Source organism: Pezoporus occidentalis, unplaced genomic scaffold, assembly GCF_034315485.1.
Source record: "Pezoporus occidentalis ecotype Australia unplaced genomic scaffold, CSIRO_AGI_Poc_V1 ctg45, whole genome shotgun sequence".
In the NCBI taxonomy this organism is placed as follows: domain Eukaryota; kingdom Metazoa; phylum Chordata; class Aves; order Psittaciformes; family Psittacidae; genus Pezoporus; species Pezoporus occidentalis.
Window position 1 is genome coordinate 614,866 of NW_026915780.1, and position 24,934 is coordinate 639,799.

The 24,934-nt window shown below is 50.2% G+C and overlaps 2 protein-coding genes across 4 annotated transcripts in view; both read left to right on the plus strand.

The window, feature by feature from the left end:
• Positions 1–24,934, plus strand: part of BNIP3 (BCL2 interacting protein 3) — a 234,144-nt gene that overhangs the window by 93,110 nt on the left and 116,100 nt on the right. The gene's annotated exons all lie outside the window — the stretch shown is intronic.
• STK32C (serine/threonine kinase 32C) overlaps positions 1–24,934 on the plus strand; it is a 78,585-nt gene that overhangs the window by 50,087 nt on the left and 3,564 nt on the right. For both annotated transcript variants that reach the window (XM_062635164.1, XM_062635163.1), the window contains 6 exons: positions 18,414–18,565; positions 20,506–20,679; positions 21,361–21,398; positions 22,755–22,844; positions 23,247–23,350; positions 23,433–23,549. In XM_062635164.1, the coding sequence (XP_062491148.1) occupies positions 18,414–18,565; positions 20,506–20,679; positions 21,361–21,398; positions 22,755–22,844; positions 23,247–23,350; positions 23,433–23,549 (675 nt within the window). The remainder of the gene's footprint in view (positions 1–18,413; positions 18,566–20,505; positions 20,680–21,360; positions 21,399–22,754; positions 22,845–23,246; positions 23,351–23,432; positions 23,550–24,934) is intronic.

A 24,934-nucleotide genomic window follows, 5' to 3' on the forward strand; every position in this document is an offset into this window, starting at 1 on the left:
GCATGGACACAGCTCCGGTCCCAGCTTCCCCACGGGATGCAGTGATTGAAATTGTCACAGCTCCAGTGGTGACACCTCGGGACGTGCCAGCGCTATCGGTGTGTTGTAGTTGGGGCATGCTAAACTGTCACTAGGAGTTGTGATGGTGGTGAGTGATGGAAGGGGGAAGAACAGGGGGTGCTGGGTGATCCTCTTGCCCATTTCCTTTCCCCTGTATTGCTCTCATTCTTTGATTTTGTTGACCCCTGGGGTGGCAGTACTGCCTGCCCCTGGTATCTACTTCCAGAAGAGCTGTTTTGGGGCTTTTCCTGTGTTTTTCCTTCCATTACTGCCTCTTAACTGCACAAAATGAAGTAAAAGCAAACAGGAAGTATAAAATGGTTTTTAAGTTTATAAAATTTTATATTTATTTTTCTTTTTAAAAAAGCTCGCATGAAATGAGAAGGGAAAGGGATGTTTGTGTTTGGAAGTGCAGCATTAACCCAACCCCTGCAGACTGGAGGTTGGCAGCCAGGCAGTGCTGCTGTGTCAATGGTGCTGAGTTCCATGGCCCTGGTGGATGTGCCCTTCTCCAGGTTTCCTGCAGCCCCTTTAGGCACTGGAACTGCTCTAAGGTCTCCCCTTAAGGAGCCTGCTCTTCTCCGTGGCCTCCTCTGGACTCTCTCGAGCAGGTCCATTGCTCTCCATGTCGTTGCTGTTTGAAGAATCTGCTTTCTCTGCTTGCTCTGCTCCGCAAAGCCGGGATCTGTGGATCCGTAATTCCTGAAAGCAGTCAAGGAGTCACTGTTCCTCTGAGGCAGCTCAGCCTTCCCCAGGCCCTGCACCCTTCCTCGGGGCTTTCTCAGCCCTGAACTCACCCAGGACAGGCGCATAGCTCCTTTCCTCCTGCAGTTTGGGGGAAGGTCGTTAGTGGGAAGAAACTGAGACAGCCAATCCATAAGACACCTTCACCATAACATGTTTGTGTAAAGACTATGGAGTTCTTGTTTGCTCTGAGCAGTAAAACGATGCAGTGCTGCTACCGCGTAGGCAAAACAGCTCCCCGGAGAGTGCAGCTCTCCTGCGAGCCGGAGGCACAACCTGAGTTTTCACTGGGGCATCGTCCTTCTCCTGCACAAAACCCCTCAGAGTCCCATGGCTGTCTCCAGCTCCCCTAAATGAGAGTGGCGGTGAAGTCCCTGTTATGGAATGCCCAGAGTGTTCTCATGGTTAAAAACAAGGTGGTTTTCCAATTACTTGTGACTATTGCAAACGTACATTTAGTTGTTACTGCCCCATCCCTGGCAATGTTCAAGGCCAAGCTGAACGGGGCTTGGAGCAAGCTGCTCTAGTGGAAGGTGTCTCTGGTTGGGACTGGGTGAGCTTTAAGGTCCCTTCACCCCAAACCATCCTGCAATTCTATGACTAACCCACGCTAGCTCTCAGGTCAGAACCTCAGGCTGGACCCCCTAGGACATCTCTGCCGTATTCTTTGCCTGCTTTACCTTTACCACGTTATCTCTGCCTGCACTCGGTTGGACCTTTTGCTCTTGTTTGTGGTCCTCTTCTTCCAGACAGAACCCACGCTGTGTCCTGGGTCTGAAGGTAGAACTACTTTTGTTTTCCATTCTCTGCTATCACTGCTCTTTGGCTGTACAACAGCTTGTAAATGCCAGGGGAAGCATCACAAGGGGTGCTGCAGGAGGAGCCTTGGAGCTGACCAGCCCTGCCTTGGTGCTCGGGGCACTGGGATGGAGAAGCAGGCGGTGGCAGCTGTGATGGGTGTATGGATGGACATGCAGTGCCTGGCTTTGTGGGATGTGTGCTCTCAGCATCGCTGCAGGGGCTCCTCTCTGTCTGCAGGCAGAAGCACTGGCCTGAGGTGAACCACGAGCCCAGCACTGCAGTGAAAGCTTCCTGTGGCTTGCATCAGCAGAAATGCTTTCTCACATGCATTCCCGTGTGTGCATCAAGGCTAAAGAGCTGTTCCCTGCTCAGGTTCTCCCTGGCTCTTACATGTGAGGTTTTCCAATATTCCAACAACATAATCGTCCCCCACACTCCCCCCTTAAGGCACAAATGCAGTCTCATTCAAGGGGCTCTGATGAAGGAGACCTTTCTGTGGATTCACATACCCTGTCTGCTGAGTGACAGATATCTCTAAATCAAACACTGGTGCTCGTGTTCAGAAGGGCCAGTCTAATTACAGGGTAATGAGGCACAGAGCTGAGGTCTTTGAGGGGAGGAGGAGATGGTGCAGCAGCATCTCCAGGTCCTGCAGGACTCCATGGACTCTGAAGGAAAGCAGCGTCAAGAGGAGAGGGCAGCGTGGGCTGGGTGCTGCGGCAACCAAGGACCACAGAATCCCAAACTGGCTTTTGTTGAATGGACCTTAAAACTCATCCAGTCCCAGCCCCCTGCCATGGGCAGGGACACCTTCCACTAGAGCAGGTTGGTGCAGGCAACCTGACCTAAATGTGTTACTGAGTTCCGTAATCTCTCATCCATCTGTGAGGACAAAGAGCAGAATATTTTAGCACTCGGTCAGATTAATAATGGGAAATCTGATCATTGTTTTTCTATCATTACCCTCAAGAGACACAGTTCAACTGTGTCAACACAAGGGGCTGTGCCTTGCCTCTAGCAGTGCCTTTACCCAGGCTTGACGCCTGCTGGGCAGCCAGCACCGGCTGCTGCTCTGCATGGCAGACAGAAAGAAGTCTCAGTTTAGAGTAAAACCAATGCACCCTGCTTTGCTAGTGTTAGTTATAACTTTCTTGGTGGTTTAATATGACCAGCTTTTGATCTTTCCTTGGCTCTGAGAAGCCATCAACCACCAGCCCTCAGGCTAGCTAACTGAACCGGGAGCAGGGGTGTTTCAGCATCAGATCCAGGACTTGGCAGCAATCAAATGGAAGCGACATTGGATATCAGCGTCATCTACAGGTCCTTGGAAGCTGCAGTTTATGAGTTTGGGATGTTGTGTTAATGCTCATGGTTGGACAATCCAATTACAAGCCACTTAACGTCATAAACGATAGGAAACAGTGACCTTTGTTCTTATGAAATGATGACTCTATCAGCAGGATACAGCAAATGTTCTCTAAGAGCTTTTATAATAGTTTATTGAAGTAAATATTGTCTGGGTTTATCCGGAGCATTATGTTTCTCTATAATTCATATAATTCAGTGATGTTTGCAGAAGGAGACTCTCCTTTTCCTCACATGGTGTATTTCTTCTTGTGGGTTTAAAGAAGTCTGAAGTTCATGACTTCCTACTGGTGTGTCTGTGCGCTGCGTAAAACAAATCTGAATCATAGAATCCCAGTATCCCAGACTGGTTTGTGTTGGAAGGGACCTTAAATCTCATTCAGTTCCAGCCTCTGCCACAGGCAGGGAATCTCATGGTAATTGTAGTCATGTAATGGTAATGCAGACATGTACCCATAGAGCTGTTCTGGGTATGGGTCTGTTCTGGTTTTCCTGGGGTGGATACAGGAGCTGCCCCAAAGCCAGGAAAAGGCAATTGAGATTTTCTGTGTCTTAATAGTGAAGATAAAAGGAACATGAGAAACACAAGCAGAAACTGATGCAACTGGCACACAACTGGCAATAGAAGTGATTGTTATAATGACAGATTTGACACCATTCTGTCCCAGAGACTGGCCACCTGTGCCATGCTCCGGTCATGTGCTGCATGGAGGCCAGATCTGCCACGGACAGCATCTTCTCCTGAGCCAGGCTTACCAGGGAGGCTCTTTCCCACTGATGAGCCCAGGATATGCTTTTATTCCTCTCAGTCTTCCTGCCTGCCTTCTTCCTTGTCATTCCCTCTTTCCCAATCTGCTCAGAATTAGGTAGTGCTTTGCCTTGTTTCCCTGTGAGCTGTGTTGATGGATTCTGGAGACGGGCAAAAAGAGGATGTGGAAAAGCTGGTTGTTGTGGACTAGACCTTTAGAGGTGGATCAGAAGGGTTGTGTGGAGGGCTGGGGAGACCATGGGAGTGCATTTCTTATTGTGGATGGAGTCTCCTGCTTCCATGACCACCGCACTGCCCACTGTCTGGCTGCCCTGAGCTGCACACCAGCCACCTGGGTCTGCAGAGGCCTCCGTGCTGGTTTATGCACCTTCTCATTTCTGTTCATGTGCCATTTCTGTGTGGCACAGCTGCAGAGTTTGGTGGTCAGGAAATAGCCATGATTGTCAATTGCAACATGCCGGGTATTTCCATGAGTATTTTCATTCTCTGACTGGCTGGGAAAAGCTTCCTGAAAAACTGGATGGGTGTTATATAGAATACCTACCGCATTAGGAGGCATTGATGGAAACCAGGAGTACCTAGCTGTTGCACAAAGGGTGCCAGTAACAAGTGGCAAATTGCTGCTGCTCTCTCCAGTTCCTCAGAAGCTTGCTATTTGCCTGGCTGCTCCCTGACAATGCATTCATTCAGCCAGGAGCAGAGGGATGCTGGTGCAGACTCAGAGGAGCTCGCTGCGCTGCGCCAGGGGTGGGGGGCTCAGCCATGTGTGGCAGTGCTGGGGAACAGTTGGACTTGATGAGCTTGAAGGTCTTTTCCAACCTGGTTGATCCTATGATTCTATGACTTTGCTTCTCATTTCATTCTCTGCCCAAGATTGATGGATCTGGGGGGATGAGACAGAAATGACTAATTCTCATGGCTCAGCTGTGTTCTGTTCTGTCATTACCTGCTCTTGGAGTTTCTTTGGTCCCTGTTGCTGTATCTTCCTGCTAAATACTGCTCTCGGCACTGGGGAGACAGGGAAGAACGGGCAGAAGGAAAGGTCAAGCTGCTCAGCCCGTCACGGGCAAGGAAAGTGGCTGTGAAATAATGAGCAAGTTTTGTGAGCAGCATAAGTAATAGGATGTGATTTTCAGTGCCTCCGAGTGCCCAAACGGCGCTTTCCTCCCCTGCCTTTGCGCTGATTCTCATCCAGCCCCGGTGCGGTACAGCAGCGCCATGGTGCCGGAGCTGTCGGGGCATTGAGGGGCCGGCAGGTGCAGCCCTGCTGAAACGTTCTAGACCTCTTTATGTTGTCTAATGGGGATAGCAAAATACAGCTTCAGTAGCCTCATAAATGAAAAGATTAGGAATGAAAACATTGAGGAATTTCAGATCTAGTGCTTTCCTTTTTTCACACAAAGCGGACGCTTTGTTCTCTGAAAGAAAACCTTCGTTATAATATCGCTCTGACACTTGCAGATGTGCTCTTCTAGTGTTTTATGCTTCTTTTTATTCTTACTGACTTGTTCCTGGTTTGAGCTGGGCTACTGACCTGTCACCGTTGGGATAAACTCTATTTTTGCTGTAAGATCAGGAATTCTGCCTCCCTCAGGAAAACTCTGCACTGTTAACGCATGAGGGGTGTTTTAAGAAGGAAAAGAAAGGAAAGTGAGAGTGTTTGTTGAACAGAAGCCTTTTGTGTCTCTGCTTTTCACTCTCACCTCCTTTTCAGTTGCTATTTATGTAAAAACTCCATCGAGAATCCTCCTGCTCCCGTGTTCCCTCAGAGCTGCAGAGGGGTTGCTGTGCTGCGCCGTTACTTCTGATCTAGAAATGCTTTTCAAAAGTAACTGCTAAAAAGTCCTCTAAACAAAGGGCAGCGTGGTGTAAAACACAGATCTGCTCCTTCAGCAGCTGCTGCATTTAATCCAGGCTGTGCTGAAGATGAAATAACAGCCACCCCATTCCTCCGAGCTGCCGTTCTGACAAGTGCCATTTAGCCAGGCTGTGGGAGCTTTGTTTGGGCACCACTCATCCAGCTCTGTGCATCCTGTGACATCCCAAAGCTCCAGCTCTGCCTTGCTCTGCTTTATTTCCTCAGCAGGGAAATTCATTCAAGGAGAACACTCGCATAAGATGGTCTCTGCTCTCGTGAGACCCCATTTGCAGCACTGGGTGCAGTTCTGATGTCCTCAATGTAAGGACATGGAGCTGTTGGAGCAAGTCCAGAGGAGGCCGTGAGCACCCCTGTACGAAGACAGGCTGAGAACATCAGGGCTGTTCAGCCTGGAGAAGAGAAGCTGTGTGGAGACCTCAGAGCAGCTCCCAGTGTCTGAAGGGGGCTACAAGGATGCTGGAGAGGGACCCTTCATTAGGGACTGATGGCTACGCCATCCCTGGCAGTGTTCAAGGCCAGGTTGGACACAGGGGCTTGGAGCAAGCTGCTCTAAGTGGAAGGGGTCCCTGCCCGTGGCAGGGGTTGGAGCTGGAGGAGCTTTAAGGTCCCTTCCAACACAAACCAGGCTGGGATTCTATGATTCTAAAACTAGATTTTAGCCCTCTGCTATAATCTTTTGTCTTATCAGGGGAATAAGATACACAAGGTTATTCCTGGGCAGAGTACTCTAGCTGGAGTCTTTTCTGGGCAGTGGCTCTTCATCTAGGTGATGCCTTCAGGACTGAGGCAGAATTGAAGCCCTGGTCAAGCACTGCTGCTCAGTTGCAGTGATGAGCTCTTATGCTGATCTGCCCCTTCCCAGTGCCCTGTACCATTAATTCTGGGAGAGCAGTTTGCTATGAAGGGATGTGCTTGCCATTGGTCCTGCTGGGCTGGATGGGGTGGCTGCTGGCTCCACTGGGAGGCCAGGCTGAAGTCACAGCAATGATTCAGCTCAGCAAGTGCTGCCTGATATTCATGGAGACGTGCATGATGATGGGCCACTTGAGGCATGGTGAGTAACTCAGCAGCATTGATGAGTGGAAGTGTAAAAGCTCTGTTGATGCCTAATAGGAGAGCTGCAGTAGGAAGATCCTCTTTGCTCTTGAATGCTTGAAGCACATTTGTTCATGTGATATAACTGAGCACTGCTCGGTAGGTTTGATAGACTGGTGAAGCAGTGCTGTGGCTCCTTGGGAACAGCGTGGGGGCAGCCCCTCGTCTGCTGTGAGCCATCTGCTTGGCTCAGCTGGCGGGGGGCTGCGCTGATGGAGGAGGGCGGAACAGGCGGGATGTCCACGCAGAGCCCCTGCACCCCCATGTGGAAGGCACCTCCATCTCCCCTGCAGCCTCTGCAGCTTTCTCGTCCAGGACACATCGCTCTTTCCAGCCAGCCGGCACAGGAACTGACCATTAGGAGAACTGTAAGAGATTCACTGGGGAGAAGAGACTCCACGTATTTTGTATATTGAGTTCCTGCATGTGCGGGGATTGACGGTGGAGCTGGAAGAGACATCTCCTTGCAGAGCTGCTGTGACATTCGCTTTCTTGGTTTTTCTAAAGGAAGGGTCAACAGTGGTCGCAATGGAATTCATCCACTGTAGTTAGTGGAGTTGTGCTGGTCTTAACCACAACTTGTCATGCATCATCCCGCTTCCAAGATAGTCTTTTCTTACAGACACTTCTGCTGTTTGTATACTGTGATACTGTGATAGTGCCTTAGTATAGATATAGATAGGTCTCTGTTGGTGGCCTCCAAATGCTTTGGTTGAGTGTTGGGTGTGTAGGACAAAGAAAATAAAACTATGTCTGGTCAGGTACTACAAGGTCTAGGTTTGAACTGCCCCTTTTCCCAAGGGAGAGGTACCAGGGATTTTACTGCAATATTGAAAGTGAATGTGAACAGATTGACTACAGTGTGGCCAAACTTCCATTGAGCCAAGGTACTGGAACCAAACCCGGAGTGTGGTGCTGGGGTTGGTGGAGAAATGAATGCTGTGTGCAGCGTGCATGGCATGACCAGGAGGTTCTTGCTGTCAATGTCAGTTGTTATAGGTGTTGTGAGTTCTGACTGCAGCCCCAGCAGCTGGTGTCAGCCTTTGGGAGGGTGCCAGAGCTCTGTAATAGCTGGTTTTAATGCGCTGCAGGGAGCGTCGCTCACCTTGATGCTGGGAGTCACTTCCCCATTTGCCGGTGTCTTAGGCACAGGTGTCTGTGGTGTGGAAGCTCTTATGTTTCCTTTGCAATACCTGGGCTGAAAAACAAGGTCTTTCAGTACCAGACCTTTACTGGAGGAGATGCAATTTTGTGGTAAACCCTTCAGTGCAATGAAACGAGCTTCTGCAGGTGAAAAGTGAAGTGTTTGGCTGCAGGGAGCATTAATTCGTCCTGCGGGTTTTGTGCTGTCAAGCACGAGCACCCCTTTCCTTCTTAGCTGAAAAGTTACACCTCTATCTATTTACTTGAGCATGGATAGGAACTGTGTGCCTGCGGAGCAGGTTGTGCAGCAGCACAGATGAAGACGTCAGGGACAAGGCTCTCAGCAGCACGGGTTCAGGATGAGCGATGAGGTTGTTAGAAATAGCACATTGACTGTTCTTGCCTTAGGATCAGGGAAAGCTTCAACATTCATTTACAGCCCGAGATCTAATAAAGCCCTCCATCCTTCCTTGGGAACAATTCAATTTCTCTCTGTTCCCAAGTTTTATCAAATATGTAACTAAAATCCCAATTTTGTTGGTCTCCTTGAGCAGTGTACAACGCATCACAGAATGTAATCATGGCTGTAATGAAAAATGACTCCACATACAAGACTCCAAACATAGGTCAGACATAGGAAGATGCACTTTCCCCATTTTATTCACAAAAGACTTGTTAACTGTAGTTGTTTACGGGGATTCAGACCCTCATGTGAATCTGAGTACTGCTGAGCTGGAGTAAATGGTGGATCCAGGCTTGGATCGATCCAAGACAAAGAAGAAGGAGGGTCGTGGTGGATTGAGCGTGGTCTGAGTTGTCATCGTTCTTTAAATGTTATTAAAGGCAGAAAAGCCCAGCAGAGCTCTGAGCACGTGGTTAGAGCTGCACAAGAACTGAGATGCCGAACAGCCTTTCTGTAGGAAGCATGACAGCTCCAGAACACATCTCCCTGCCTGTCCTCCTCCCCACCCGAGCACAGCCACCCCTACAGTGGGAAACAGCTCCCATCCACCCCAAACCCCCCACAGTGAGGGTCTGCTGCTCTGTGTCCATCTGATGCCGCATTGAAGACGTGCTCAGGACCGTGACCAGAGGATGGCCCAAAATGCCCACATTTTTTGTTTTGAAATCTACTAAAGACATCAGAGTTTGAGATAGCCAACATTAGGAAATAGCTCTTCCCTGGGAGGGTGCTGAGGTGCTGGCACAGGGTGCCCAGAGAAGCTGTGGCTGCCCCATCCCTGGCAGTGTTCAAGGCCAGGTTGGACACAGGGGCTTGGAGCAAGCTGCTCTAGTGGAAGGGGTCCCTGCCCATGGCAGGGGTTGGAGCTGGAGGAGCTTTGAGGTCCCTTCCAACACAAACCATCCTGTGAGTCTATGGTTCTATATCTGGCTGACTGTAATCTGTATCAAATGACGAAACTCTATATCTATATGTGCAAGGGGGAGAAGGGGGCGAGCAAGGGCAAACAGAAGTAAGGAAAAATGCTCCTTTTTTGTTGCTTAGGTTTATATGCTGTCACTTCTTTAGTTTTTTCTTGTTTATTTGATCGATGTCTCTCCTGAGGTAAAGAAATCTACCCGCTTTTTTTTTGAGCTGCAAGTGAAATAATCACCCATATCCAGAATTCAATTACAGAAACATCTGCTTAATATCTGATGAGATGCCCTTTTCTCAGCGTGGCAGTAAAAGGAAGTGCTTCATCTGAACTGCCTAAAATTGCTTTAAATCATAGGATTCAGAGCACATAGGTTACCTTCTGCACCCCCTTTCCTGAATTCTTGCAGGAGAATTTGGAGGTATTCCATGGCAGACACCAAGCAGAAGAGCTCAGCTCCCTGCATGCTGTGTGCAGGTGCCACCGGGGAGAGCTTTTCCTGACATAGTCTCTGTGTGCTGGTTCTGTGCCGTTTATGTCAACAGCAAGACAGAAATAAGGCTCAATGTGGAAAGAAGACGTGAAGAAAGAGCAGTCCTAGTTTTGCACGTGTTCCGAGCACACTCCCAGCTGTAGCTACGAGACGTGTGGCGCTTTCCTGGTGCACAAGCGGCCACGTCTGTGGATGATCTAAATCCATACGGCTCTGTTGAGCTTCAGGGTTTGCAGATCTGCACGAGGTGAGAACACAAACACATTCCCAAGACCCCAGAGTTGCAGTTATTGATGTATGGCACGCGGAGGTGTGATCTCCACCAGCAGGTTTTATTTTGGTTCAGAAGAGGTTTTTGTCTCTAGCATAAGCAACTGAAAGGAATTTTTAATGGAAGTGTTGACACGACCAGGCTTGCTATGAATAAAAGTTTCATCAGCTGCTGCTACAACTTGGCTGCAGCAAACAGCAGTGCTGAATTAAAGAGATTTTAATGATTTATGGTGCTCTGACAAACCAGTGCTTCATCCATCTCGTGATAAAGCACAACTTTTTGGCAGGGATCAAGTAAAGTGAGACTCCATGAAAAAATACCTGGAGTGAAACGTGGCGAGGGGTTTGGAATAGAAAACAAAACTGGCTCTTGAAGATGCGAAGGCATTTTTTGGGGGCTGGTTACCTTATACTTGGAACATGAATCCTGAGGACTGCAGTGATTTTCCATTCACTGCCACTTTACAACTTCTGATGTGGTTTCTACTGGAGTAGATTGATAGGTTCCGGTTTTGACCTTTGCATCTGAAGGGGAGACTTCAGGTTCAAATGCTTGTTATTATTCAGTTATTAAATACTGCTGTTATTCTGAGTGATGTAGCATGGTTGGAGCTGGACAGACGTGGGGAGGCGGAGGAGCACGGTCAGCACGGCCAGCGGCGCCCCTGTGTTTGTGTCACCCAGCCTGCCTCATCCACATGGATAATGTGGGAGAACGGAGCTGGGACCAGAGCTGCAGATGTCCCATTCTTGTAAATGGGTCTTTGTGTGCTGGAGATAATAGCTGGGAAAAACACTGCCAGAGACACTGCTGTCAAAACTGTTCCCAGAGCAAAGTGGTGGTTAAATAAGCTGCATAATCAAGCAATAGGGTTTCTGATTGTTTCAAAGTATGTTTGTATTCAGGATCAGACAGTATTATAGTAACGTGTCCCGCTGAGCGTGGGGTAAGTGCCATGGGTAAGCTGTGTGATGCCATGGTCCTGCTCCCAGGACTTCACCTCTGTCCCTGGAGCGCAGCCTCCCCAGCTCACAGCAAGGTGCTGTGGGATCCCTTGGGATTGCACCGGGCCTGTTGGGCACTGAGCCAATGGCATCACCAGAGGAGCTCTTCCAGGGACAGGTCTGAAATACTGCATCTCACCCAGAACTCCCTCCACCAGGACAGCCCTGAGGGGTGGTGAGGGGCTGCACAGGCTCCTGCAGTGCCCGCTGCCTTCATCATTTCCTCTTGTGCTCATCGAGCCAAGCTCTGGAGGTGGAACACCTTCAGGGGACCAGCATCCTTGAGATGTTGGGTGCCTGTTCTTGCAGGGAGCTGCTCCTGTGTACCTGTGGTCTTCAGCCCAGCCCTTGCCCCTTAGACCAGATTTTACTGTCCTGTGTGTCTGGCAATCATCAGTTTACTTTGTGATCATGAATCATCCTGCCCAAGGCACACAGTGTTGTGCTGTCCATAGCTGCACTTACAGCCATGCTCGAGAGCACGTCTGCCTGCCTGCCTGCCTGCCCTTCCTTGTTTGCTCATTTCTGGGTGCTGGGAGAGGAGAGCATCAGCAGAGCTGGGCAGTGCCGTCTGATGCCCAGGACCCAGCTGCCAGGTCACTGCCTTTGTCAGAGCAAACAGGACTGTTGCCGTTTTGAGAATGCTTTTGATGAGATAAACCTGATTTGATGAATTTGAGGTGATTTTTGGTGGAGGCTGTCAGCGGTTCACGCGCTGATACTGCCCATAACTCACATGCTTTTGTGGCTTTGTAGGAGGTGCTCTTTGCCGTGGGCTGTCAGAAGGCAGTAGCTGGGAACCGGCACGGTAATGCCAGGGTTTAAAGGAGTTTTCGACCATGGGGTGTCCCCAGGGGAAGGCAGGGGATGGTTTTGGCACAGGCCACTTCCAGTCACTGGTGGCCCTCAGGGGCCCGTGCTGGTGGCTCATGGCCATGGCAGAGTCACCATCCCCTTTGTGCCCACTGGCTCCTGGGCTCCTCTGGAGTGTGCAGGCATGGCCTTGGTCCTGGGGTCCTTCCTGGCTGGGCACGGAAGTCATGGACAGACCCATAGGAAGCAGGTAGATGCTTCCAGCAGAGCTTCCGCCAGCTGCTCACCATGATTCATGAATCCCTGATACTTTAATTGCATTTGGAGGCAGCTTTCAGCTTTGCTGTCTTGGCTATGCCTAAAAAAATTGTGATTAGTGGGCTTTATCCTTAATGTTTATGAGAACTGTGGAACAAGTTAATATTATCTGTTTAATTACAAGTGTTAATTGTACAGATGTTAATTACCAGGCAGAGATTGTATTTCAATTACCATCAGTGCCATCATAATACAGAATGAGATAAAGATTGCTTTTAAACAACGGGGTAGCTGATGCTGCATCCTGTGCAGCCTTGGCACCGCGGCCGTGTCAGAGGCCGTTGGTTTCTCTCCAGGATAGCTGTAATAAAGAACTGTTTGGTGCATTCCTGAGAGCGGCTGCGAACTGATTTTGGTTGTTTTAATACAGTGGGAAGATTCAGTCTGCAGCTCCTGGTGCAGCACCGCTGTCCCACAGCAAAGCACCGGGGTCCCAGCAGTGACCACTGTCCCACTGCCCTTCACATGGGCATCGCCATGCCCATTGCAGTGCTCGTTGCCAACTGAAGTCCTCTCCGAGTCTTCTTTAAAGGCTGTGGGACAGGAATTTCCCTCCGGTTGATCAGACACCGCTGCTTTGTAAAGGATGAAACTCGCAGAGAAGTGAGGGGGTTTATTTCTTGGCTTAGTGGGTGAGGCTGGGGGAACTGGGGGGCCTGATATAAATACCCATGGGAAGTCAGCAGAAGCTGGAGGAGAAATCACACGTGGGCAAGGTGCAACCACCCCAAATGAGTATTTTTACAAGCTAGAGCGGTGCTCAGCTGTGGCTCAGTCGTGTAGGATTAAGGTGTTTGATGTGGCTGTGTAGTGCTTGCTGGTGCTAAGCCTTGCCTCAACTCTAAAAACAAAGAAGTGAATCCAGCTTTGTATGGTGAAACCTGGTGATGGGTCCAGCCGGAGCCAGGACGTGTCTGTGTCTGTGGGGATTACAGAGCGTTTGTCTTGTCAGGCAAAGGCAGAAGCCACTGAGAGATTCCTGCTCACGGTGCAGAAGCAAAAGGAAGAGCTCTCGATCCCAGCTGCGGTGTTTGCATCAGGAGTGACGGTGATGTCTTGCAGGGGACGGGGCCACGGTGCCTCAGTTTAAGGTGATGTCTGCATTTGCAGCAGGGAAAAATAATCTTGGTGCAGCCCAGGTCAAACAAGCTCAAGTATTTATCAGCTCTGCAGATGCTGCCCGGAATGCAAACCTCTCGCTTTTGTTCGAGCCCAGGCAAATGGTGCTGCCCCTTTATAATTAGTTTGAGATAAGTCAGGACATGCTATTAAATGATTAGATGACCTTTCATCTGAGTGGGGATTTCAGCCCGCTGGATTCCTTCAGAATCAGCAGGAAAAATGTTATTTCATTTCTGAAGGAGCAAAGGCAAAGGCAGCCTAAGAGAGAGCAAGTTGGACCCAAAACCGTACAGAGCAGCAAAAATGTAGGTGACTGGGGAAAGCATCCTCAGTTAACAAGAACAAAAACTGCTTCCAAAACGCACGTAATGTCTGAGTGCCCTGGGCACCAGAAGCCACCCAAATCCCAGCTCTGCACGAAGCCTTGAGGCAGCTTTGAACGCTCCTGTTCATGTTCTGTGTTTCTTAATGCTAACTCTGGCCTTACAGCAAGGGATGTCAAAGCCAGGAGTCAGCTTTCCCCGCCTGTTACTGTTTTAACATCACCTCTAAATGGATGAGAGCTGAGGCTATCTCCTTAAGATCGCTCCTGTTGAGTGAAGACCCAGGGTGTCCCCTGCTCAGGTGAGAAGAAGCTGCCAGTGAGGTGACAATGGAGGCATTGCCATCCCCTGGGGCCCCACGAAGTGAAATCAAACTTGGAGATGGTAAATGCTCATCTCATGTCCTGAATCACAAACGCAGGCTCCAAACCCTTTATGCCTTTAATGCAATAAAAGCAAAGGCAGCTGTATACAAACCATTTGGCAGCAGCTGAATGTTCAGGGTATCTGGGACTCTATTAAATCTTTTATGTGCCATGTCTTGAGCAATACAGGACCAGCTGATGCCTGCCTTCTGCTGCGCAGATCTGGCAGCATTACAGACAATCTTTTCTAATGGCTGTATTTAACCACTGCAAATGTCCTTTGTGCACCGAGGCCCTGCATTATGCAGGGTGAGGACAAAGTAGGCTCTTTCTGCTCTCTTGCCTTGCTTCACATTGTGGATCTGATTGAAAATGGATTCATTTTAAAACCCACTCTTGACTTGCTACCAGGCGGATGTTTATTCCTTGCCCAGGAGCAGATGGGCGAGTGGAGAAGCACAAGACAGAGGAGATTCGTGTTGGGGCACTGCTGTATTGGGGGAGAGGCGTGCCTCTGTCACCAGGGGCATTTTAGGAAGGGTTCCTGTGGCAAAGGACCTCAGCGGCTGAGCCTGGCCGGGGCAGCACCAACACTAGTCCTAATGTTGGAGGGCAGCTGCCCTCCCACTCTGAGCTCTGTGGGTCTTGGCTGGAGGAAGGACATCGCCACTGACACCCACACTGGTGCTCTTTTCCGGAGCACTTGACAGTGGCATTGCTCTGTATGTAGGTGATGCTGTGCTGGTTCAGAAAACTATTCATGATGGTTACAGAGCACAAGAAGTTTTCATCATTTTCTCATTTATTGTGCTAGGTTCCACTCTTGCTGCAGAGAAACAAGCAGCAAATGACATAAACCTCAAATGCAATAGCTGGTACGATACTGCAAGTGCCAGTCTAAAGAAAAAGAAATGAAACACGTAGAGAGATTCGTGAGCTTCTGGCCATCATGTGGGATGAGCTGGCATCAGGAACCATGGTATCAGTGCCTGGTGGCTGATGTTCAGAGACGTGTTTTTAGAGAAATTCCATAGCAATGCCCATGTTTTCAGGTGCTGAGGCGCTGTCACAGGGTGCCCAAAGAAGCTGTGGCTTCCCCATCCCTGGCAGTGTTCAAGGGCAGGTTGGACACAGGGCTTGGAGCAAGCTGCTCTAGTGGAAGGGGTCCCTGCCCGTGGCAGGGGTTGGAGCTGGAGGAGCTTTGAGGTCCCTTCAACACAAACCAGGCGGGGATTCTAAGATTTTATGTTTCAAAAGGCTATTGTTAGGTCTGGTCTGCTTGAAGAACTTATGAAGTTATTTTTGCCTGGTTTGTTAAATGTACAACCAGTTTATTGCCTGCTGCGGGCAGGGGTTGGATCCTGCTAGGGTCTGTAGGTAGTTCATTATCACTGTTGTTTGCACAGAGCACGGGGTTACCTCCTGCTTGCTGTTGTGAGCAGTCCCTGGCACTGCAGTTGATGGGCTTTGCTTTCTCATGGGCACGGGGCTGGGGACACCCATTCCCACCCTATAGCCAGAGGGGCTGGACACAGCTCTCAGGGTGAGACTCCTTAGGTCAAGTTGCCCATAAATTGACCCTTTAACGTGGGGTCTGAGGTGTGTGTGCAGTTACCTCAACCCAGAACTTTCCGCTCTTCCCATAATTGTAATGACAACTGCAAAACAACCCCCCTAATTTCAGTGCCTGTCGCTAATTGGGATGTTTTCATCAGGCTAATGATAACCACCTATTACCGTGTCACCTCCCTGCTGCAGTGTGTCCTTGATGCTATGATATTGTGCACCATTAGCACTTGCAAATGGTTATTAATGGCAGCAGTCTGGATGTGCAGGAGAGTTCTGTGGCTCCTGTCTGTCTGCAGTGCTTGCACAGGGCCCCCTGTGCTTGCTCCTGGGCTGCGTGGATGTGACCTGCTCCGAGGAGCTGCCAGCAGCATCCCCAGGCCACCCTCCCGTGAAGGCTGTGTGACCAAAATGCCAAACTAATTGTTTTGCAAAAGAAACACATCCAGTGCACTGTAATCAAGAGCCTGACTAATAACATAGAGGACAGCCTGATTGATTGATTGATTGATTGATTGATTGATTAATGATTGCGCAATGATTGCAGGGAATGAAATGATTACACGAATGTATACATGTACATGTATGCATGTATCCTTCATGTATACATGTACATAGAATCATAGAATAGTTAGGGTTGGAAAGGACCTTAAGATCATCCAGCTCCAACGCCCCTGCCATGGGCAGGAACACCTCACACTAAAGGGAGGGACACCTTCTCACCCAAGGCTCTGTCCAACCTGGCCTTGAACACTGCCAGGGGTGGAGCACTCACAGCCTCTGGGCAACCCATTCCAGTGCCTCACCACCCTCACAGGAAAGAATTTCCTCCTTATATCCAATCTAAACTTCCCCTGTTTAAGTTTTAACCCGTTACCCCTTGTCCTGTCACTACAGTCCCTAATGAAGAGTCCCTCCCCAGCATCCCTATAGCCCCCCTTCAGATACTGGAAGGCTGCTCTGAGGTCTCCACACAGCTTCTCTTCTCCAGGCTGAACAGCCCCAACTTCCTCAGCCTGTCTTCATACAGGAGGTGCTCCAGTCCCTGATCATCCTCGTGGCCTCCTCTGGACTTGTTCCAACAGCTCCATGTCCTTTTCATGTTGAGGACACCAGAACTGCACACAATGCTTCAGGTGAGGTCTCACGAGAGCAGAGCGGAGGGGCAGGATCACCTCCTTTGACCTGCTGGTCCCGCTCCTTTGGATGCAGCCCAGGGTACAATTGGCTTTCTGGGCTGCAAGTACACACTGAAGGTCCCTCTGGATGGCATTCCTTCCCTCCAGGGTATCAACCGAACCACACAGCTCGGTGTCATCGTCAAACTTGCTGAGGGCACACTCAATCCCACTGTCCATGTCAGCGACGAAGATGTTGAACAAGACCGGTCCCAACACCGATCCCTGAGGGACACCACTCGTTACTGGTCTCCAGCTGGACATTGAGCCATTGACCACAACTCTTTGCATGCGGCCATCCAGCCAGTTCTTTATCTACCGAGTGGTCCATCCATCAAATTGATGTCTCTCCAATTTAGAGACAAGGATGGTGTGTGGGACAGCATCCAATGCTTTGCACAAGTCCAGGTAGATGCCATCAACTGCTCTACCCCTGTCCATCAGTTCTGTAGCCCCATCATAGAAGGCCACCAGATTGGTCAGGCAGCATTTCCCCTTATTATGTACACATGTATTGTTCATGTACATGCATGTACATGAATGATTACATGATGTGAAATGTCATGAGTTCCCTTAAAAATAGTTACCTTGAGAACTCATTAGTTCATTTAAAGCTGGTTACCCCAGGAATTAGGGTGTCATTAGGATCAGAAGAACCAAGGGAGGGCACCCAAAGCTGCAGGGAGCCCAGGCCAGCCTGGTGGGCTTGTGTTGGATTGTACTGGGTTATCCCAATGGATTAGGAACTGGTGGCTGCTGGTGGCCTGGCTGTGTGTGCTGGTGTGGGAATGGCTGTGAGCATATCCCTGTTCCTAGTGGATAGGTGCCATTGGTGGCTGCAAGCCTGGGCTGGGAGCACAGCAGGTTGCAACCCTGCAAAAGGCTTTAACCTGCCCGAGGGGAGACTGAGATGAGCTCTTGGGCAGAAGCTCTTCCCTGTGAGGGTGCTGAGGCGCTGGCACAGGGTGCCCAGAGAAGCTGTGGCTGCCCCATCCCTGGCAGTGCTCAAGGCCAGGTTGGACACAGGGGCTTGGAGCAAGCTGCTCTAGTGGAAGGGGTCCCTGCCCGTGGCAGGGGTTGGAGCTGGAGGAGCTTTGAGGTCCCTTCGGACCAGTCTGGGATTCCATGGAGCCCCGTGCCGGGAGGTCTGTGTCTTGCAAGGACAAGCACCCTCACATCTCCAGGGGCGCGGTGGTTGTGGTCATTGCTGTTAACAAATTTGCATGGTAATGACTTTCTGCTCAAGCAGAGGGGATTATTTTGACCTTTCCAAGCACCGCTCTGTGTGCAGGAGATGGGGGGCTGGCAGCCGGCGATGTGAGCAGAATGGAGTTGAGGCTGGGAGAGGAGCCCCACTGCTGCCTGAAGCTGGTCTCCGGTCAGAGGCAGCGAGCACAGAGCTCTCTCCCACAGCTCCCAGACACAGTCCCTGCTGGAAAGCTCTCCTGGAGCTGACTGCCACATCCTAGAGGAATCTCTTGTGTAACTGAGTAGTTAGAAACAGCCTGGGTGTAATGGAGCCCAGATCAGGAGTGCACGGGCACTGTACATGGAGCAGGGATGCTTCTATCTGTAGATCCCACTTCCCAGCCCAGAGGTCGGGAATACTGGGTAGGGGATAGAAGTGCTCAGCGGTGTGGGTCTTAGCCAAGTAAAGCAGCAAATGAGGATACAGAACATCTCACTATATATCTTTTTCCTTCCCCTTCTGCACCACTTGAGGTGTGCATCGTGCAGAAGAGAGACACCGAGAAGATGTACGCTATGAAGTACATGAACAAACAGCAGTGCATCGAGAGGGACGAGGTTCGCAACGTCTTCAGGGAGCTGGAAATCCTGCAGGAGATCGAGCACGTCTTCCTGGTGAACCTCTGGTGAGCAGCTCCTTCCCCCTGCCCTCCAGTGCTCTCAGAGCCATGTTCTGCCCATCCTCCTGTGGTCACGGGCATCCATGGGAGCATCCCAGTGAGTTGCTGCAGTGCAAGTCCATGGTAATGGGACGTGTTCAGGAAACAGCATGGGATGTACCCAAATGTTAGGGAACCAAACATTTCAGAGCAGCTTAGCTTCTCCTTTTCCATCCAACCCCTGTGCATGTGTTGGGTGTTTTTCACAGCCTCCTGCAAATGCTGCTGTCAGGTCCCTCCGAAGGGACCCCACTGCCCACTTAACCCTAAACTATTTTGTACCATGCTGTGCTGAGTCCCACTAAGGTGCCCCAGACAGTACAATGCTCCTGGTTAAAGAGATGGTCCATCTGATGTGCATGGAGATGCTGAGAGCTGTGAGAGTCTGTGGCGGATCCGACACTGTGTGGGGCCAGTTCCTGTAGCAAATAACAGTGTGAAAAGCCAAAGAAACCAGCAGTTGTAGAGGTGATGATTCATAACTTTAATGAACACAAAATTACACAAAATATCCAGTGTTTCACACAGCATGTGGTCCCTGCAAAGGACTCAGACTTGCAGAGATTGACTGGTGGTTTAAATAAACAGATCCATCCCACAGGAGACTGACAGCAGTGGGGAGGCACCACAAAACAAGGCTCACTTGTTATATTTGGTGACAGCATTTCTAAGGAGAGAGTATGTGGGATTGTGTAATACTCATGAATCACTGCTCACAGCCATAGCCAGTGTGCTCTCTGGAGTTTCTGGGGTAGGTCTGAGCTTGGGTGGTTTAAAGCTGCCCTATCCCTGTCTGAGTCTGCACCAGCACTGCAAGGGCAGCTCCGCAGATGGAGACGGAGGGATGCTACTGCAGGGGACTGATTTGGTTGTGGGGAAGGCAAGGAGATCTCCTGCTTCTCATTTGCACTGTGACTGGACAGGATGCGTTTCAAGAGCATTGCCAGCTAAAGCTGTTTGTTAAATCAGCCTGATTCGAGGAGGTTTTCCACAATTAGACCTTACCACATTACTCAGTAACAGGGATGGGTTTTGCCAGTGCGCACGCAATCAAATCAGTATTCCGAAATTCAGAAGGCTTTATACCCAGAGTGATACCTAATTGACATTCTTTTTGTTGATCCATTGCCCCAGAAGAGCCAAGTAAGTTTCCGTTTGTTTTCTCAACATTTTAGCAATTGAAGATAGCGTTTTTCCAACAAGTAATGAAATTCTTGGGGAAAACTTGCTCCCGTAGCAGATCCTTCCCTTTCAGCTCGTACTTTTAGAATAAACCTACATTGAAGATGAGAGCAGAAGCGTGTGATTCATATTATGCAATCCCACATACTCTCTCCTTAGAAACGCTGTCACCAAATATAACAATTGGGCCTTGTTTTGTGGTGTATCCCCACTGCTGTCAGTCTCCTGTGGGATGGAGCACCGCACATCTAGGGAGGCGTTTTACTCGACAGTAAATATAAATCTCCTTTTCTGTTTTTTCCTGGTTAAATTAGCAGTTGTGTTTCCCAATCCATTCTCAGGAGAGGCAGGGATATTTTAAGTAGCTTTATTGGATTGTTCACAATAGAAAATGGGAAGTTTCTCTGAAGTGACTGGCTAGCAAAGCCCCGAGCTCTGCCTGCTGCTGGGGTCGCACAGCAGCAATCAGGAGGTGGTGAGCAAGCAGGTGGAAGTTCATTGGGATTCTCACCCCTTGGAAGCAGCACTGCTTAGGGTAGCAATAGGCTAATAACTAAGACAGCATCTGGAGTTGAGCTTGCTCCATTAGGAAGCTGTAAACAGCATATGCTCGTGGTGGGGCTGTTTGCAGTGTTCACAGGAGCTGTGTAATGAGGAGAGGGAAAAGCCTGGCGTGGCTGAGTGGCGAGGCTCAGCCCGCTGGCTCACAGCCGCCGGTCCCGCAGGTACTCCTTCCAGGACGAGGAGGACATGTTCATGGTGGTGGACCTGCTCCTCGGCGGTGACCTGCGCTATCACCTGCAGCAGAACGTGCAGTTCACGGAGGAAACGGTCAAGCTGTACATCTGTGAGATGGCGCTGGCCCTCGACTACCTCCGCAGCCAGCACATCATCCACCGGTAACCCACCTATCCTAGGCAGGAGCTCTTCCCTGTGAGGGTGCTGAGGCGCTGGCACAGGGTGCCCAGAGAAGCTGTGGCTGCCCCATCCCTGGCAGTGTTCAAGGCCAGGTTGGACACAGGGGCTTGGAGCAAGCTGCTCTAGTGGAAGGGGTCCCTGCCCGTGGCAGGGGTTGGAGCTGGAGGAGCTTTGAGGTCCCTTCAAACCCAAACCACTCTGTGGCTCTGTGAAATCTATGATGCTGCCTTTGCTTAATGCTACTGGTGCTCCCAAGTCATGGGACTGGTGGCACTAAGCTGCACTGGCAGTGCAGGTCCTGGGCACCCTCCACTGCTGGTCCTGCTCCCTTGTGGCCCTGATGAAGCCTGACACTTTGCTGGGGCCTGAAGGCACCTCCCAGTGCAGGCTTCAGACTGATCAAGGGCTTCACAGAAATAGGCCCAGTGTTATGTTATTAATTTTTCTTGGAAATGATGCCTGAACAAGTCCCATGTTCCTACATTTTTGCCCAGTTGACCGGGAAAAGTGTATTTCTAGTCCATCCTAAAGGGACTTAGCTCATGTTAGGCTATTTTTGTTTAACTTGCTCTTAATATTTGCTAGATAAAAAAGGTTTCTCGCTGTTGAGTTCATCCTTGATCTGAGATTTCACCCTGCTCTATCCTTGCTTCTTTTCCCAGGGATGTAAAACCAGACAACATCCTCCTCGATGAGCAAGGTAGGATCGCTCAGCCTTGCTTTTCTGCCTCCTTCATTCGAGGGACAGTCTTTAATACTGTGTGTCTTTTTATCTGGGAAAAGTGTGGAAAAAGCACCATTCCTTCTAACTGATCAGTGTGGGGCTGAACGTACCTGTAATGCCAGGGCAGGTCCACCAAGAGCAGCCCCTCTCCTTGTTACCCCCACCTCCATCTGCCCACACTTGACCTCCTCTCTCCTTGTGCTCCAGTGCTCAGGTCACTGTGCCAGAGCTGCGGTGCCTGGCATCACGGGAGGGCTCAAAGCACGAGGATGGGCTTTGGTGGGTTTTAGTGTGTGATCTGCACGTGCACTTTTAGTCTTGATGTCTTCTTGGGGGTATGCACTGGGGCTGAGACAGCTGGAGTGAGTGCAGGAATCTTTATGAGAGCATCTACTGGTAATAGTCCCAGTGGCCCATGCAGGTGAAACACCACAGCTGATCCTACAGTGATCTCTGGTCCAGTGGTAGATCTAAAAGACACAACCTCTCAGGACAGCAGGATCCAACCCATCCAAGTTTTACCATAAACCCTCGTCAAAACTAAAGCTTGCACAGACGTTAATTAGAAGATAACACAGGGCATAAAGCCCAAACAGAAATGGGAAAAGGGAAATGTAAGGGAGATTCATTGATTTACACATTTACACACCGCTTTCATTTCACGCCTTGTAGATAGAGAGCAGAAAGGGTGAGTGGCTGGGTTTGTGCATGCCAGGCCGGCCTCAAAAGGATGACCCATTCTGAATGTCAGCTGTCAGTCCTGATGGCAGAGAAGGTAGAAGCAGAGAGAAGGTGTCCGGCACTTCCCCAAATACCTTAGTGATTCCTGCACACAGCCCTGTGGTTTGGGAAGCATTGCCATGATTTCATTCAACTGGCGTCTCCAGAGCTGCTGCGGTCTGTACAGAGAGGCACTGCTTTTAGCTCTGGGACTTTGGGGTGCTCGTGGTTCAACGGCTTCCATCAAAAACAGTGCTAGGGTCTTAATCAATGAGACAATTGATCGGCAATAAAAATGATAAGGCAATAGCTTAGTATAGTGGTTCCCTGTTGTTGTATTTGACTGTAGGTTCTGGCCAGAGACATTTGAGCAAGTGCTGGAGCTGGTGTGGGCTGCTAGTTTGGTTTAAAATCCAGACCCAAAGCTAGCAACCATGAAACATCTACAGCCTGAGAATGCTTCAGGACCTGTTATGGCTGTTCAGTGGTGTCTGACCCTGACCTGACTGTGCCTGTGCCACTCTGTCAAGGGGCAGCAGCTTATAAAGCAAATGTATTCTGACTCCATTGCCACTGCGATTAATTCCTTCTTAAAATCTGTCTCTATTTAAGGTCATGCACATTTAACAGATTTTAATATTGCAACAATAATTAGGGACGGTGAAAGAGCAACTGCATTAGCTGGAACAAAGCCATACATGGGTAAGAAAGCTGTTCTTTCCATCTATATTTTACACTTCAGGAGCATTCACCGCATGCCTGACAGTGCCTGCCTGAAACAAAGGCACTGAATGAATTCAGCATGTTAATGCATGTGCCCAAGTCATTCAGTGAGCCTGAGCCTTGACAAGTGAATGAAGCGCTGTCAGCATCAGCACACCCTCCCCATCCCACCCTGTGCTGGCTCTCAGTGCATCCTGATGGGTGCAGGTTCCTGCCATCCCTCAGCTGGGAGCGCTCTCACCCTGCCTGCAAACCCTTCCCACGGGCAGTAGTAGTGCATCAGGATAACCCTGAGGATTCCATACTGCCCTGTGTGAATGCCGAACCGGAGACAGACTGAAGCCAGCACGTAACCTGTTGCATTTTGCCCTTTCTGTCCAGCCCCGGAGATCTTCCATTCCTTCCTGAGCGGCGGGACGGGCTACTCCTTCGAGGTCGACTGGTGGTCACTGGGAATCATGGCATACGAGCTGCTGCGGGGCTGGGTAGGGCTCCCCGACTGCTGGAGAACGCTGATGGGCCGCCGAGGAGAGGGAATTTCTTCTCATCTTTCTTCTTTCCCCCCAGAGGCCGTACGACATCCACTCCAACAACCCCGTGGAGTCTTTAGTGCAGCTCTTCAGCACTGTGAGCATTCAGTACTCGTCCGCCTGGTCAAAAGAGATGGTTGCTCTGCTGCGGAAGGTAATAGTCCTGCTGGCATGGTTTACACCCCACAGTAGCTGCAGCATGTGGGACTAGCTGGAACGTTGTCAGCACATTGATAAATAATGTAAAATTGAAATAGGACTGATTTTAATGACTTTGTTCAGGCTTAAGCACAGATTAATCTTGTATTTTGCTTGTTTATTACCCCTGCAATAAGATGCATTATGTTTGGTGCAAGGGAAGGAGAAAGGCTGATTTTGGTGTGATGATCAAATTCCTACCTGGGCTGGAGCTGTGCCCTTCCAGCATCCCCTCTGTGCCCATCATAACCTGCAGAGGCAGCAGCGTTGGCACAAACAGCCCTGTGAGGCTGCCCTGGCTGTGTTCACTGCTCCTCTCACCAGTTCTGCCAGCCAAAGGGTCTGCTTTGGGTCGAGCTGTGAGACCAGCCTGGGGTGTCCATACGGATGGGACAGTTTGCTGCCTTCCTTCTGCTGCTGCGTGAAAAGGTTGTTGACTTGGTGTGGAGGCTGTGGTTTGTCTTCTTTGTAGCTGAGTAGTGTGTTATTAAAAAGATACCCTGACTTCATGGTGGGCAGACAAGTAACACTGATGTAAGTCAGTGTTGGGTGGACACTTTACATACAGTTTTTGTTTCAATGAGAAGCAACGTTCTGATGCTGTCAGTGATGGCTGCTGCAGAGCATTCAGCAGGTTCACATTGCCATCTGCTGGGCTGCCCATCATTGCAGAATCACAGAACCCCAGCCTGGTTTGTGTTGGAAGGGACCTTAAAGCTCCTCCAGCTCCAACCCCTGCCACGGGCAGGGACCCCTTCCACCAGAGCAGCTTGCTCCAAGCCCCTGTGTCCAACCTGGCCTTGAACACTGCCAGGGATGGGGCAGCCACAGCTTCTCTGGGCACCCTGTGCCAGCGCCTCAGCACCCTCCCAGGGAAGAGCTTCTGCCTAAGAGCTCATCTCAGTCTCCCCTTGGGCAGGTTAAAGCCATTCCTCTTGGCCTGTCCCTACAGGCCCTTGTCCCAAGCCCCTCTCCAGGTTCCCTGCAGCCCCTTCAGGCACTGGAGCTGCTCTCAGGTCTCCCCTTCAGGAGCCTTCTCTTCTCCAGGCTGACCCAGCCCAGTTGTCTCAGCCTGGCTTGCAAGGTCTGTCCCTGGCATGGGGAGGATTGTGCTGGGGTACGAGCTCTGGACACTACGGTGAAGGGCTGTGCACCATAGGTAGGCACAGGGAGGAGCAAACCCATGCTGGTCCAGGAGCTCATGGTCCCAGAGTTGTTTCACAACCTCCAGAACATGTTTCTAGTCTTATCTTTCCCTACAGTGATTTCCCTGTTTCCTGTGACAGAAAGGTTCCCGCATGGCTGAGCCACCCGAGTCATCCCAAAGGCAGGATGTTGGTG